This window comes from Tarenaya hassleriana, unplaced genomic scaffold (assembly GCF_000463585.1).
Source record: "Tarenaya hassleriana unplaced genomic scaffold, ASM46358v1 Cleome12, whole genome shotgun sequence".
NCBI classification, from domain to species: Eukaryota; Viridiplantae; Streptophyta; class Magnoliopsida; order Brassicales; family Cleomaceae; genus Tarenaya; species Tarenaya hassleriana.
In genome coordinates, this window is record NW_010962392.1 from 1,202,807 (window position 1) to 1,216,904 (window position 14,098).

The following is a 14,098-nucleotide window of genomic DNA, read 5'->3' on the forward strand; positions in this document are numbered from 1 at the left end:
GGCCCGCGGCCAGTCCCGGAGGCGGCCGCCGTCTGGACCCCGGCCAGACGTGGTCCCTAAACGTGGCCCCGGGAACCCGTATGGCACGTATTTGGGGCCGGACCAATTGTAACTTCGACGGTTCGGGCCGTGGTCGGTGCGAAACCGGTGACTGCGGTGGCGTGCTGCAATGCACCGGTTGGGGCCAACCTCCGAACACTTTGGCTGAATATGCTTTGAACCAGTTCAATAACTTAGACTTTTACGACATCTCACTCGTTGATGGATTCAACATTCCCATGGAGTTTAGGTAAAGAAAACATCTACCGAATATATGTTTGGATATATGATATATTTTGGTAATGCTTGGTAACAATTTAGTAACCTAAAGGGTAACACAACAAATTTCGTTACCAAAACACGATAATTTCGTTACCAAAGAAGAGCGTTACAAATTGATAACGCTTGATAACGATTTTTTTTGGAGTTTACGCTATATTTTCGTTACTTTTTTTCGTTAACGAAGGGCAACACTATATCATAAATTTACGTACGACACGTTAACACTATATTCTTCAGTGCTACGAACTCGAACTGCCGACGCATAGTGTGCAACGCGGACATCAACGGGCAGTGTCCGAGCCAGCTGAGAGCACCGGGCGGATGCAACAATCCGTGTACGGTGTTCAGGACGAACGAGTACTGTTGCACGAACGGACAAGGATCGTGTGGACCGACCACGTTCTCGAGATTCTTCAAAGATCGATGCCGTGATGCTTACAGTTACCCACAAGACGATCCTACAAGCACTTTCACTTGCCCTGGCGGAACTACCAACTACAGGGTTGTGTTTTGCCCTTAAGCCCTAAAATGACGAGTTTCCTCTCTCTACTTATGGTCACCTACGTTATTAGACCATATATATATATATATGTATGTATATGCGCATATACATATGTTAGTGTATGCGTGAAAGTAATGGTGTGTACGTCGTACGTGCATAGATAAATAATGAAAGTAATAAGACCACGTGTCGGTTGTTAATTGTGTGTTTTTATCTTATAATAAGAGTTTGAACTTGTTAAATATTTGTTTCTGATTCAACGGTTTGATCACATGAATGATTTATCGTATCGTATATGGATGATATCGAGGACTATTTATTAAGATTACGTTTGTGATATGAAGTTTCATGTTTGGTTATTAGTGTATGATATTTGGATGATGCTTTTTCTTTAATTTTTTCATGTATTTATATAAGTAACATATGTTTGAAGATACGTATATTTTTTGGGCATTATAATTCAAATTTTGATATATTTTAACATATGGTTTTGAAATATAATAAATTGAAACTAATGTACTAAGCGATTTCATCTCGTCATAAAATAGGGAGGAACAATTCAATTTTTTCATTACCACCTTAGCCCTTAGCTTATATGACTTAAAAACTTTTGACTTTGAAATTGGCGTGGGTATGCAAAAATAGACCAATCTAGAAATATATCACAATATATTAAATTGAAATATATATTTTTTAAATAGACCTTAACTGAATATTTTTTTTAAAAAAAAACAAGGAAATCAAACGAAAATAAAATAAATTTAGAAATAAATACTTTTTAATGGAAATTCAATGCTAAACAGAACCCGAATACAATTTGATACAAAACCGAAATTTAATATAAAAATTGAAAATTTCATAATCTTTTAAAATAAAAAAGAAAGAAAATAAAAGCAATGGAAACCCGAAATGTCGAACCGGTCGTTCTGGATTCTTTGGGCCTAAAGATGAACCCTCTCAACGTCTCATGAATTTTCTCTCCCGAAGCCTCTCTCTGTCCGGACGAGTAGTGGATCCATATCCATTCAGGGACTTTGGGTTTCGGAATTTCTCGGTCAAGTCAAAGATGATTAATATGGTGCATTTCGGTTTTCGGTTTGGTATTCAAACGGTTCAATTTTAGTGTCAGTTCAGTTTGAGACGGTATCATTATATGAGTACCAAACTAAGTACTAAACCATAAGATTGACACATATATTGGTGGATAATTTGGATTTTAGTTCGATATTTATCGGATTCGGTTCAATATTTGTGCGGTTTAAGTAAAAAACGGTTTATTCGGTTCTATAAAAATGTAACAAATTAGAAGCGAATTAGATTCTGAAATCAGTCAAAATGACAAAAGAGAGAAAGCTTAGGAAAAATTGAAGGCTAAACTGTTGGATTTGCTTTAACATCTCAAAAGGATATCTTTATTCCCTTTACTATGTGTATTATCCACTGTATAACATCCATGGAACAAAGGGAAAGTACAAGAAAACAATATGCACGACAAATACTGACTTCTGCCCAAAAAACATACACAAACGACTGAGACGAGGACCCAGAAACAGAAAATTGGATCCAGAGAGAGTGACATCAAAGATTGAAACCAGAAACCAAAGTTGTTCTATCAATTCAATCATCACATTGCAAGTTCAGTTACCTCGTCTTCACGCCAAACCTGTTCCCGGTACTCAAACTCGGCCTTGGGCAGGCTCTGACAGAGCCGGCACTCCGAGTTGTTGTTGCAGTGGAGAAAAGTCTTGATCTTTGAAGCTTTCCTGATGATGGAAGGTTGGAGTTCTCGGTAAAAGTAGAAATTCTCGAAAGAAGACCTGAGGATGTCCCTGAAAACACAGTGTGAGAGGTTGAGAACCTCCAGCTTTGTATCGCCGTTCAGGAGGATCGTCAAAGCTTCCTTATCGACTAATGAGCTCCGGAGGCTCAGGGATTTGAGGTTTGGGAGATAAGCCCTGATGGCGTTCGCCATTTCTATGCTAAACGGGCATGTGAATCTTAGTTTAGAGAATCTCCTGCAGTTCTCCCCAATAACCATAATCATGCACTCTGGACGGGAAAATGCGGGTAGGGTTAAAGATTCAAGATTTTGCCATTGTTGAACAGCATTACTGAACCCGTTCAGGGTGACATTATTGTAAGTTGATAGAACAACCCGTCTCAGATTTGGAAAACTACAAGAGGAAAAGAAATAAACACAAGAATCAGAATGTATAGCCTATTATCAAAAAAAAAAAACAGAAAAAAGGATGATTGTGAATTGTACCTTTCAGAAGCAAGAGCCAAATGTTCATTGGTTAAGCGAATGTAGAAGTTGAAATATAATGTTGACGGGTTATTTCCGCTTATCCTTGAGATCGACTTTAAAATATGCAGCATTCTGTCTTTGGAATCACCATCTGACCACGCGTATGGAAGCTGGGGGGTGTTAAAGCGTCTACAAGTCAAGACAGACAGATCTATAGTGTTCCAAAGAGATGGGTCACGACAGGCCGAGAGCCACGAGTGACAGACCATAGAGACACCCGAGATCAGGTCCATTATGCTCAGCAGAGTAAATATTTTGACAAGAATCCGAGGCTCCAACTTATCCCATTCTCCAGAAGATGAGTTTGTATCGTCAGTCATAACTTCAAAGAAGACATATTACCACATATGTATTCACAGAAAAACATGTGCAGAATAAAAGATACAGCGACTATAAAATGAATCGCCTAATACCATGTTTGTGGGAGCTAAAAGAAAGACTCATTTTATAAAAGAGAACTGTGTGAGCAGACAATCTATCCATGCTTCTGGTAATAAATAAATCCGCTAATCTGCTCTTTAGCTATTTTCTGCTGTTTACAGGCTTAGCTTCCCGTGACATAAATCAACAAATCTAAACACAGATTCGAGCTTTTCAGACAGAGGTTACTTGAGCAAAATCTTATCACTGGAAATGTGTTCAGGGTTTCAAACTCAATGGTGGCAACCAAAACCCATGGTTCTTTGGATAAAAAAACTGCTTGGATTGTTGTGATAATTGTTTAACAGAGGGTTGTTGAATATTTTTTTTTTTAAAAAAAAACTTATTACAGAACCTCTTTCTTTTACAACGAGTTGAAGAGGTAGGGATTACTGGTTTGTTTGGATTCATCATCTAGAGCTTAATCTCATGTTTATGAGAACTAAAAGAACGACTCTTTGTATAAAAGAGACGAAGATATCCAACCTCTTTAAATTGATTCAAAATATCGGAGATATATCAATCTATTAGACTGAACAGTCAGAAAGTGAAGTCTACGATTTTGTATGAACATGCAAAGGGCATATGAAATCATAAAACCTAACAAAGAGAAAAAAAGAGAGAATGAGAAAAACCTTTGGCCACTTTCAATGGATATCTTCGATTAGATTATACAGTTCCACTGATGGTTTTTGGTGTCTGGTGAGGACTTAGTGACAGGGTTCTATCAGTCAGGAAAGTTTGTGCCTAATTTTGTTATAAATACACTAACTTAGTCTGTTTCTGGATACAATTCATGGTATCCAGTCTTTGCATATACATGTTTACCTTTCAAGGCAAATGACAGAACAGCATAAAAATTCTAAATTCACTATACCAATATGTTTCCCTTTTGGTTCTTTCAAACAAGGAAAAGACTTACTATTCTTTTATCATGCATACCTATCACAGATTTTGTCCGAGTATATTCTATGAAGATAACTATCACCAAAAAATCTTAGTTATCAATTGTAAATTCTCATCCATTTTCGATGAGAATTTTTTCTGGATCCGAAGGTCATAACATGATAAACCAAATTACAAGTTCAAGTTTCAAATATTAGTGGTTCTATGATACAAATTATTTAAATGCATATGCGTTTGAGCACAGGTCTTATATTTGACCTTTATAGTTTAGCCATAGGGTCTGGTTAAAGATCAGATGTGGGACGTAACTTTGTGAAATAAGGAAGTAACCTTCTTCTAACTAAACAAGAAAATAAATTACCTGGCTTACTGCCATAGCTCTTCAAACCCATTCTTCCCGTTGAAACAAATAGATGCCAGAGATTAGGAAACCTATAGAAAAGAAAAGGCCAAAAACGATAAATTTTCCAAGGGTAAGCACAGTGAAAAACAGCGTAAAATAATGATGCATGTATTACCATGGAATTATACATCTTCCATGCAAGTATGCATGTCAAGCATACATACCCGATAAAGACAAAAAATAATAATGATTGATCTCCGAGTCTATCTCATTCTCTAACACCTAATTCCCGATGAACATCCTCTTGGTTCTTCCATGGCAAGGTTTCCCTGCAAATACATACCTCAATAACAGGGCATATTTTCTTAGCAGTATTAGTTGCTTTGCAACATCAAGGTTTTACTCTTCTGCAATACTTACACATTTTCAGCTCACTGTGGCCATTGCTGTTAATTAGACTCGGTGATCATTTTTTTTTTCACGGGTCTCACTGATCAGTTCAAGAATACAAATCACAACTAAACAAGAAGACATCCAACCGGCAATGTTCATTGATCTTAAATAACCGACAAAAAGAAAGCGTGAACAAAAAACATTTTGTAAATACAGTTGATTTTCCTCATCTCCTCAATGATTCCCAGAGAACACCCAAATCAACATTACCTCCTGACAGAACAATCCCTATGTTCTTGCAATCCTGCCAAGAAGGACTGCTCTGAAAACTTTTAGATAAAACTGCTGCTAGGCCAATTGCCCCACTCGGTTCCACAGCAACTTTCAAAATTTCATAGCAGAGTCTCATCGCTTCGATTATTTCTGAGTCTTCCACAGTTATCACATCATCTACCAAATCTCTTACAACTGGCCTGGACATTATAATGCAGATTTTGTAAAATGGCCTGAATTAAATCATATTGAGCAATAGAAATAAGTGACTTTGCTCCTAACCAAAGTGTCGTATTTTGTGGAATGAAATACTGAAACTAGACAGCTATTTCGGTTTTCTAAATGTTATACAGCCCGTAATGAATGTCATATTTGGTCCCGAAAAAACCACAACCTTTTAGCGGTATGAATATGTCTCAATTCTACAAGTACAGAAAGGTATCCTCCGTATCGAAGTAGCAATTACCATGTTAAATCTCCAAGAGACGCTCGAAGGCCATCCGCTATGGTATTGGTCCCAGGCAAAGTTATGATTCTACCAGCGATCTTGGATTGAGCTGCATCATCAGCTCCCTTAGGTTCAGCAGTCGACAGTTGTGTGTAAATATATATAACCAGTTTTAAGTTTTACTCATAAGATGAAATAAAAAAATAATATATGTCCAGTTCAATGTATAAAAATATGAAAAGTTAGTTGCATACCATCGCATTAAATGCAGAGATGTGATCATTCATGGGCCTTACACGTCCACACACAGCAAAATTCTTTTTTTTTTTTAAATATATATATATATATAACTAATATACCTAAAGAGTGATCTCAATCTTGAAAGTTTATTAAAGAAAAAAAAAAGATTTACGAAATATAAAATATCAAACTTGTAAATCACATAAAATAAAGTTAGATGTAAGTTTCAAAGTCCATATCCCCTCCTCGTTCTTCGTGCCTCTCTTTTCTCCCTCTTATCTTCGAATTGACACTTCGAGATGTTGAAAGCACGAAAGCTGAAGCTCAGAGCTCTGGTAGTCCCACGCCAATGGCAGCAGCTAGAATCTGAATGCTAGGCTTTATCGACTTGGCAGGAAGCGCCACACCAGAAATCAATCCACCTCCTGCATTATTTTAGATAGCACTTAGAATATCAAGAAGAATAAATATTGCTGATTGATTGTGTGTCACACTGAAAAGTGGTCAAACAAACCGCTTATTGGTACAACTATGGTGTCAATCTCTTCGGTTTGCTCTAACAGTTCCAATGATATTGTACCCTGGCCACTGTTAAAAGAAACCATTAACACGATTTATCATTACATGACACTGCAGTTGCATTGCACCCATAATGAGCATTTGAACAAAAGAACATACAAACCTAAACTAAGATGCTAACCTAAACCTAAACTAAGATGTACAAAGCAGGAACGTGGCATACCTCATAATGCGCCCATCGTTATAAGGGTGCACAAGAACAGCACCAGTTTCCCGCAAAACTTCTAATGCTACTTTCTCTCTAGAATGCATTGTTGGTTCACTCCATATTACCTTACCACCATATCGGATGACATTCTCAACTTTGCACTTCGGAGCGTTTTCTGGGACAACGATGTATGCTGGGATTCCACGTAAATTTGCAGCCAAAGACAACGCAGCAGCATGATTGCCACTGATAGGAGCAAATTAACCAAAAGATTAAATGATATGAGCTAAATATCAACTATCCGGCCATGTTCACTATTTCCCCCAGGTATAGCAAATGAAATCAGTAACATTTTCCCTAACCTTTCAAAGTAGTATGCCAAAGTTCTTTAACATTTATCGAAACCATCTATTCATCTGTGACAATTATCACCTTTCCAGTACACGAGAACTAGCACTGTTCATCTATCCCAGCCAACTTTTGTAGAACTATGATTTCCATCTTTCCCGAAACATATGTCATACACTACTAGCGATCATTCTAAGACAAACCTGCTGTGTGTTACAACCCCTTTGTCTGCTTGTTCAGCATCAAGTGACAAAACAGCATTGCAGGCACCTCGGAATTTAAACGCTCCACTAGAAAACCAACATAGACAGGAAAGAAAGGGAAAATAATTACAATATGCAAAGGCATCGATGGAATCTTCACAAAGAAAGAAAAAAAATCTATACACAGAACGGATACTTGAAGGGTAAATAAATTCACAGGAGCATTACTATTCAATACTCTCACCCTTTCTGAAAGCACTCGCACTTGAAGAACAAGTTTCTTCCGGAGATAGAATTCAAAGACTCGGATGTTAGAACAGGAGTTCTGTGTATATACGGTTTAATACGTTCATGAGCTTCCTTTATGGAGGAGATATCAGCAGCATAAATCTGTCTGCTCGTCCCTGTATTTGCTTCCATCTAAGGGCAGAATTCAAATAACTTTATTATCTCACAGCAACAATGGAACTATGAACAAAGCTAAATATATCAATCTCCTGCAAATTAGAAACACAGGATCCCCATTCTTGCTTATAATCTCCATAAAATTAAACACTCATCAGATTGCTACAAATCTGTTGATTTGTTCGGAGCAAAACCACAACATTGCAGCATCGAATCTTACAACATAAACTCGGCATTATGTTTTCCTCCGCAGGTCACAAACTTTCGACTAAAATCCATAATACCCGAAAGTCGCAAACTTTATCCGAACTAAAAGAGAGCCCTAAACCCTAAAATTCTTCAAATGGCACAAATTGATAGACGATTCATAAAATCGACTACCCGATTGCATTTCCAGGTGCATGAAATCAACCAAACAGAGCAACTTTACAAGGCAGGTCCCTATATACTCATCTGGGAATTGAAAATTGAAAACGAGTTACAGGAGGAAAAGTTACCAACCTTTCAGAAATTAGGGTTTAGGGTTTGAAATTTGTCAGGATTGGGGATTTCAGGTGTCCAGAGTCCAGACAAGTCAGTCATGAAAGGGGTGGAGAGACAGCAGGACGTTATCGTATACAATAGTCGAACTGTTCGTCGTTTCGCGTACACGAAAACGCCATCCAGCTTCCACCGAAAATGTGTGTAAATATATATAACCAGTTTTAAGTTTTACTCATAAGATGAAATAAAAAAATAATATATGTCCAGTTCAATGTATAAAAATATGAAAAGTTAGTTGCATACCATCGCATTAAATGCAGAGATGTGATCATTCATGGGCCTTACACGTCCACACACAGCAAAATTCTTTTTTTTTTTTAAATATATATATATATATAACTAATATACCTAAAGAGTGATCTCAATCTTGAAAGTTTATTAAAGAAAAAAAAAAGATTTACGAAATATAAAATATCAAACTTGTAAATCACATAAAATAAAGTTAGATGTAAGTTTCAAAGTCCATATCCCCTCCTCGTTCTTCGTGCCTCTCTTTTCTCCCTCTTATCTTCGAATTGACACTTCGAGATGTTGAAAGCACGAAAGCTGAAGCTCAGAGCTCTGGTAGTCCCACGCCAATGGCTGCCATCACAAATTCTGCAAGAGACCCCATTATTCGTTTGTATAAGTACGTGTAGTATACGCGCACATATACACGCTACACATACGTGTGTGTGTATACACTTTTTCTAGATCTTTGTGCCATTAATGGTGATCCTTAGTCAAACTCATGTGACTTAAGCGTCATTTAAGGATCTTTACTCTGGATAATGGATCACATATTCATGTTCATATGCATGGATGTATGTATGTATGTATGTATGCATGCATGCATGCATGCTTGACCTTCTCTAGATCTATATCTATGCTATATATTGACATTACACTATATGACATATAAGTTGAGGTACACCATATCGCATTTATTTATAACGCTGCAATATGTTGCAGTCCTCCATATCATATTTATAGTTATTGTGCATATATATATATATATATATGTGATATAGTACAATGTCGGTCCTGATAATTCGAGACGAGAACATTTACGAAAATACCAAGAACCGTTACTTGAAGTCTAAGCGTTGGTCCATATATTTTAAGCCCCTTCCATATATTAATACATATAATATGTGTATTACTGTGTGTATATATCACCATGACTGCGAAATCCACGTCTCTTTTTACCGGTATCTGTGTATATAGCAATCCAAAACATCGATCTCTTGGATTCATAAGACACAAAACTCTCACAATACATATATATATATATATACACATATATAGAAGCTATATATGTGTATCATTTCACTGGAAGATTGAAGAGGGAGATCTTAATCAGATTACCACATTAAAGTCTTCACCTTTCAAACTCGTTCTTGTTAAAGGTAACATCTTTTCTTCTTCACTAAAGAAAATATCTTTACCAGAAAATCAATCATTCTTAAAGTTGACTTCCATGTAAAAACTTTGTTCTATTTGTCTGTAAGTGCGTTCTTTGTCTTGAAACCCTTTGCAGAAACATTCCCAGATATATATATATGTCTGTATGTATGTATTTCAGATCTGAAAGCAAAGTTGCATCAATTTCACCAGAAAAAACCCTCTGTGTTTCTGTAGCTCCATGTCTTAAATGGTGAAAATCTCATGTTTTTGCAGGTGAATCTTGATACTTTGGACGCCATATTACAGTTCTTTTGCCATAGTGGTCGCGCAAAATGATGATGAGCAATCTGAAACTGGGTGTGGATGTGATCGGAGCTCATAATCTTCTCCCGAAAGACGGGTTAGGTTCATCCAGCGCCTTTGTCGAGCTCTTCTTCGACGGTCAGAAGTTCCGCACGACGATCAAAGAGAAAGACCTGAACCCTGTCTGGAACGAGAGCTTCTTCTTCAACATCTCCGACCCGTCTCGTCTTCACTACCTCACTCTCGAAGCTTATGTCTACAGCCATATCAGATCCACCAACGGCCGTTCCTTCCTCGGCAAGGTATCTCTCTCCGGAACCTCGTTCGTCCCTCACTCCGACGCCGTTGTTCTTCACTACCCGCTCGAGAAACGCGGTATCTTTTCCCGTGTGAAAGGCGAGCTCGGCATGAAGGTTTATGTCTCAGACGCTGCTTCGTTGAAATCCTCTGTCCCTTCTCCTTCTGAAAATCTTGATCCCCAAGCCATAACTGCTTCTCAGACAGGTAGATCTGTTGCAGTTATGTAAGAAAAGTTTTACACATCTGTTTCGTGTCCTGTTCTTGTGTTTCTGAGTTCGTGTGTTTCAGTTTCAGCAATGAAGGTAGAACACCGACCCGAGAAGGAAAGGCGCGTCTTTTACCATCTCCCAAACGATCATCACCATCCACAATCGTCGTCTTCAGCGGCTGAAGCAGATCATCATCATCATCATAATGAACATCATCACCATTATGTGCCGAAACACCAGGCTGATGAGCTGAGACCTGAACCAGCACCACCCGCGAAGCTTGTCCATGCGCATTCTCTTGCGTCGGCTCAGCCCGCGGATTTCGCGCTCAAAGAAACAAGCCCGAATCTCGGCGGCGGGAGAGTCATTGGCGGCCGTGTTGTTCACAAAGACAAGACCAACACAACTACTTATGATCTTGTCGAGAGGATGTATTTCCTCTACGTGCGCGTCGTCAAGGCTCATGAGCTTCCGATTATGGATATCACCGGAAGTATCGATCCATTCGTCGAGGTTTGCAGATAAATGTAGAAAAAATCGATATCTTTGATCATTTCGATAGTGTAGATTTCGGTTTTAAATTGCTTTCGTTACAGGTAAGAGTTGGGAACTACAGAGGAATAACACGACATTTCGAGAAGAGACAGAACCCGGAATGGAACCAAGTTTTCGCCTTTGCGAAGGAGCGAATGCAAGCATCGATACTCGAAGTCGTGGTGAAAGACAAAGACCTCGTGAAAGACGATTATGTCGGGTTTGTACGCTTCGACATCAACGATATTCCTCTGCGTGTGCCTCCGGACAGCCCCCTTGCTCCACAGTGGTACAGATTAGACGACAAGAAAGGCGAGAAGATCAAAGGCGAGCTAATGCTTGCTGTCTGGATCGGGACACAAGCCGATGAAGCCTTCTCGGATGCTTGGCATTCCGATGCTGCAATGCCCGTAGATTGCACTCCCGCTATCTCAGCAGTTCTTCGGTCAAAGGTACCAAATCTTTTTCAGGATCAAGAATCTATGATCGAGAAGGAAACTGAATCTGATTCTGGGACAGGTCTATCACGCCCCGAGGTTATGGTACGTCCGAGTCAACGTGGTCGAGGCACAAGACTTGGTTCCGACTGAGAAAACCAGGTTCCCTGATGTCTATGTCAAGGCACAGATCGGGAACCAGGTCATGAAGACCAGAACATGTCAGGCTCGGACACTTAGCGCGTTATGGAACGAAGACCTTCTGTTTGTCGCGGCCGAACCCTTTGAAGATCATCTGGTTCTCACAGTTGAAGACAGAGTCGCTCCAGGAAAAGACGAGATCCTTGGGAGATCTATCATCCCATTAACCACAGTAGAGAAACGAGCCGATGATCGGATGATACATTCAAGATGGTAATGTCCATAGTTTCAGTTCAAATGCTCGATTTCGATCAAATCTCGGGTACTAATCGGCTAGTTTTGAACTGTTTCTGACAGGTATAATCTGGAGAAGCCGGTTGTGGTCGATGTTGACCAGCTAAAGAGAGAAAAATTCTCGATGAGGATCCATCTTCGGGTTTGTCTCGAAGGAGGGTACCATGTTTTAGATGAGTCTACTCACTATAGCAGCGATCTCCGCCCGTCTGCAAGGCCGCTATGGAGACAACCGATTGGAATTCTCGAGCTCGGGATCTTGAACGCTGTTGGTCTCCACCCGATGAAAACCCGTGAGGGCCGAGGAACATCCGATACATTCTGCGTCGCGAAATACGGTCAGAAATGGGTGAGGACGAGGACAATGGTGGATAACTTGAGTCCCAAGTATAACGAGCAGTACACGTGGGAGGTTTTCGATCCAGCAACGGTTCTAACCCTCGGTGTGTTCGATAACGGACAGCTTGGGGAGAAAGGAAACAGAGACGTAAAGATCGGGAAGATCAGAATCCGGCTATCGACATTGGAGACAGGTCGTATCTATACGCATTCTTACCCGCTTCTCGTTCTTCACCCGGCAGGGGTCAAGAAGATGGGCGAACTTCACTTAGCGGTTCGATTCACTTGCGTCTCGTTCGCGAACATGCTTTACGAGTACTCGAAACCATTACTTCCGAAAATGCATTACATCAGACCGTTCTCTGTCATGCAACAAGACATGCTTCGCCATCAGGCTGTCCATATTGTAGCAGCTCGGCTGGGGAGAGTGGCCATCCCGGTGGGCCCGGAGGAAGGGGAGGGCGTTTTGTGTTGGAAGATTTGAAGGAGTTTCTTGCGTAACACGCAATCAGTGTAATCGAAAGTACAAGAGCCAAGAATAGAAATGGCTTTTTCTGCTCGAATAAATCAAATATGTCAGTGGTGATCATATCGGTGTTCATGGTGAGAAAGTGGCCACAAGCTTATTATTTTCATGAACTACAAGGACAGATGAATAATTTTTTTTATAGAACTGAGCTCACGTGTGTTGCGTGATATGATATTTTTCTGTCAACTTGATAAACGAGAAGAGCGGAGCCTCCGCTTCGAAAAGAGGTTATTGAGTTCATGTCGGATACGGATTCGCATCTTTGGAGTATGAGGAAGAGCAAAGCCAACTTCTTTCGGCTGATGACCGTCTTCTCCGGGTTCCTCGCAGTCGGGAAGTGGTTTTCCGACATCTGCTCGTGGCGAAACCCGATCACGACCGTTCTTGTCCACGTCCTGTTCCTGATGCTTGTCTGTCTACCCGAACTGATTCTTCCCACGATGTTCCTATACATGTTCCTGATCGGACTGTGGAACTACCGGTTCAGGCCGAGATATCCGCCGCACATGAACACGAAGATCTCGCAGGCCGAAGCGGTTAACCCGGATGAACTGGACGAAGAGTTCGACACGTTTCCGACCACTCGGAGCCCAGATATGGTACGGATGAGGTACGACAGGCTAAGGAGCGTGGCGGGACGGATTCAGACTGTGATCGGGGATTTGGCGACACAAGGGGAGCGTATTCAGGCGCTGTTGAGCTGGCGTGATCCACGCGCGACCGCCATTTTCGTCATTTTCTGCTTCGTGTCAGCCATTGTTTTCTTCGTGACGCCGTTTCAAGTGGTCGTGGCTTTGGTCGGATTCTACGTCATGAGGCATCCGAGGTTTCGACACCGGTTACCCTCCGTCCCGGTCAACTTCTTCCGCAGGTTGCCAGCTCGTACGGACAGTATGCTTTAAAGTCCCTGGTCCTTGGGACTCGGTCGTTCGGACAAAATTTGAAAGACATATAGTAATAATACATGCGTTATATTTTGATTCTAAATTTTGAGTATACTTTTTTTTTAATGTTATTTCGTACGTTTATAATGTCTTTGTGTTTCTTTTGTTTAAAAATAAAACAGTCGTCCTTTTTTCATTATCAGAAGTGAAATGATTAACAGATTGAGGCCCACTGTGTGAAACCCAACGCGACGTAAAACAGAGTCCAAAATATCAGGCCCGTTCAAATTTCGATGACGTAATTTATGACGCAAGCGTACTATCACACGCCACGTGCCTGTTACGTGGCAGTTTTAAAATCT

At 40.1% G+C, this 14,098-nt stretch overlaps 4 protein-coding genes across 12 annotated transcripts; 2 read left to right on the top strand and 2 right to left on the bottom strand.

Moving 5' to 3' along the window:
- Positions 1-2: 2 nt before the first annotated feature.
- On the top strand, positions 3-1,023 carry LOC104806990 (osmotin-like protein OSM34; the record flags this gene model as incomplete). The annotated part of the gene is made up of 2 exons (XM_010532105.1): positions 3-289; positions 559-1,023. Coding segments are annotated over 2 exons (570 nt in total), but the record flags the coding sequence as incomplete, so codon positions are not given.
- Positions 1,024-2,306: 1,283 nt separating this feature from the next.
- LOC104806384 (serine racemase) lies at positions 2,307-8,494 on the bottom strand. Of its 7 annotated transcripts, none has more exons than XM_010531258.2 (12): positions 8,339-8,494; positions 7,677-7,852; positions 7,433-7,519; positions 6,897-7,127; positions 6,669-6,742; positions 6,514-6,579; positions 5,933-6,053; positions 5,464-5,666; positions 4,976-5,129; positions 4,819-4,889; positions 3,090-3,453; positions 2,307-2,997 (listed from the first exon to the last, which is right to left on the bottom strand). In XM_010531258.2, exons 2-9 carry the CDS (start codon positions 7,850-7,852, stop codon positions 5,083-5,085), a joined length of 1,005 nt encoding a protein of 334 aa, XP_010529560.1. In that variant the 5' UTR covers positions 8,339-8,494; the 3' UTR covers positions 2,307-2,997; positions 3,090-3,453; positions 4,819-4,889; positions 4,976-5,082. The 7 variants fall into 7 exon arrangements, with proteins under 7 accessions (XP_010529560.1, XP_010529558.1, XP_010529559.1 ...); XM_010531256.2 differs by having other exon boundaries at positions 5,025-5,129; positions 8,339-8,493; XM_010531257.2 differs by having other exon boundaries at positions 3,090-4,889.
- Positions 2,448-3,451, bottom strand: LOC104806991 (F-box/LRR-repeat protein At3g48880-like). The gene is made up of 2 exons (XM_010532106.1): positions 3,090-3,451; positions 2,448-2,997 (listed from the first exon to the last, which is right to left on the bottom strand). Exons 1-2 carry the CDS (start codon positions 3,449-3,451, stop codon positions 2,448-2,450), a joined length of 912 nt encoding a protein of 303 aa, XP_010530408.1.
- A 1,131-nt stretch (positions 8,495-9,625) lies between the features above and the next one.
- LOC104806385 (FT-interacting protein 1) lies at positions 9,626-13,915 on the top strand. Of its 3 annotated transcripts, none has more exons than XM_010531263.1 (7): positions 9,626-9,768; positions 10,040-10,573; positions 10,658-11,091; positions 11,175-11,564; positions 11,632-11,963; positions 12,048-12,746; positions 13,052-13,915. In XM_010531263.1, the coding sequence occupies exons 2-7, from the start codon at positions 10,099-10,101 to the stop codon at positions 13,752-13,754; spliced, it is 3,033 nt and encodes a 1,010-aa protein (XP_010529565.1). In that variant the 5' UTR covers positions 9,626-9,768; positions 10,040-10,098; the 3' UTR covers positions 13,755-13,915. The 3 variants fall into 3 exon arrangements, with proteins under 3 accessions (XP_010529565.1, XP_010529567.1, XP_010529566.1); XM_010531265.1 differs by having other exon boundaries at positions 10,664-11,091; XM_010531264.1 differs by lacking the exon at positions 9,626-9,768 and adding an exon at positions 9,776-9,865.
- The last annotated feature ends 183 nt before the right edge of the window (positions 13,916-14,098 follow it).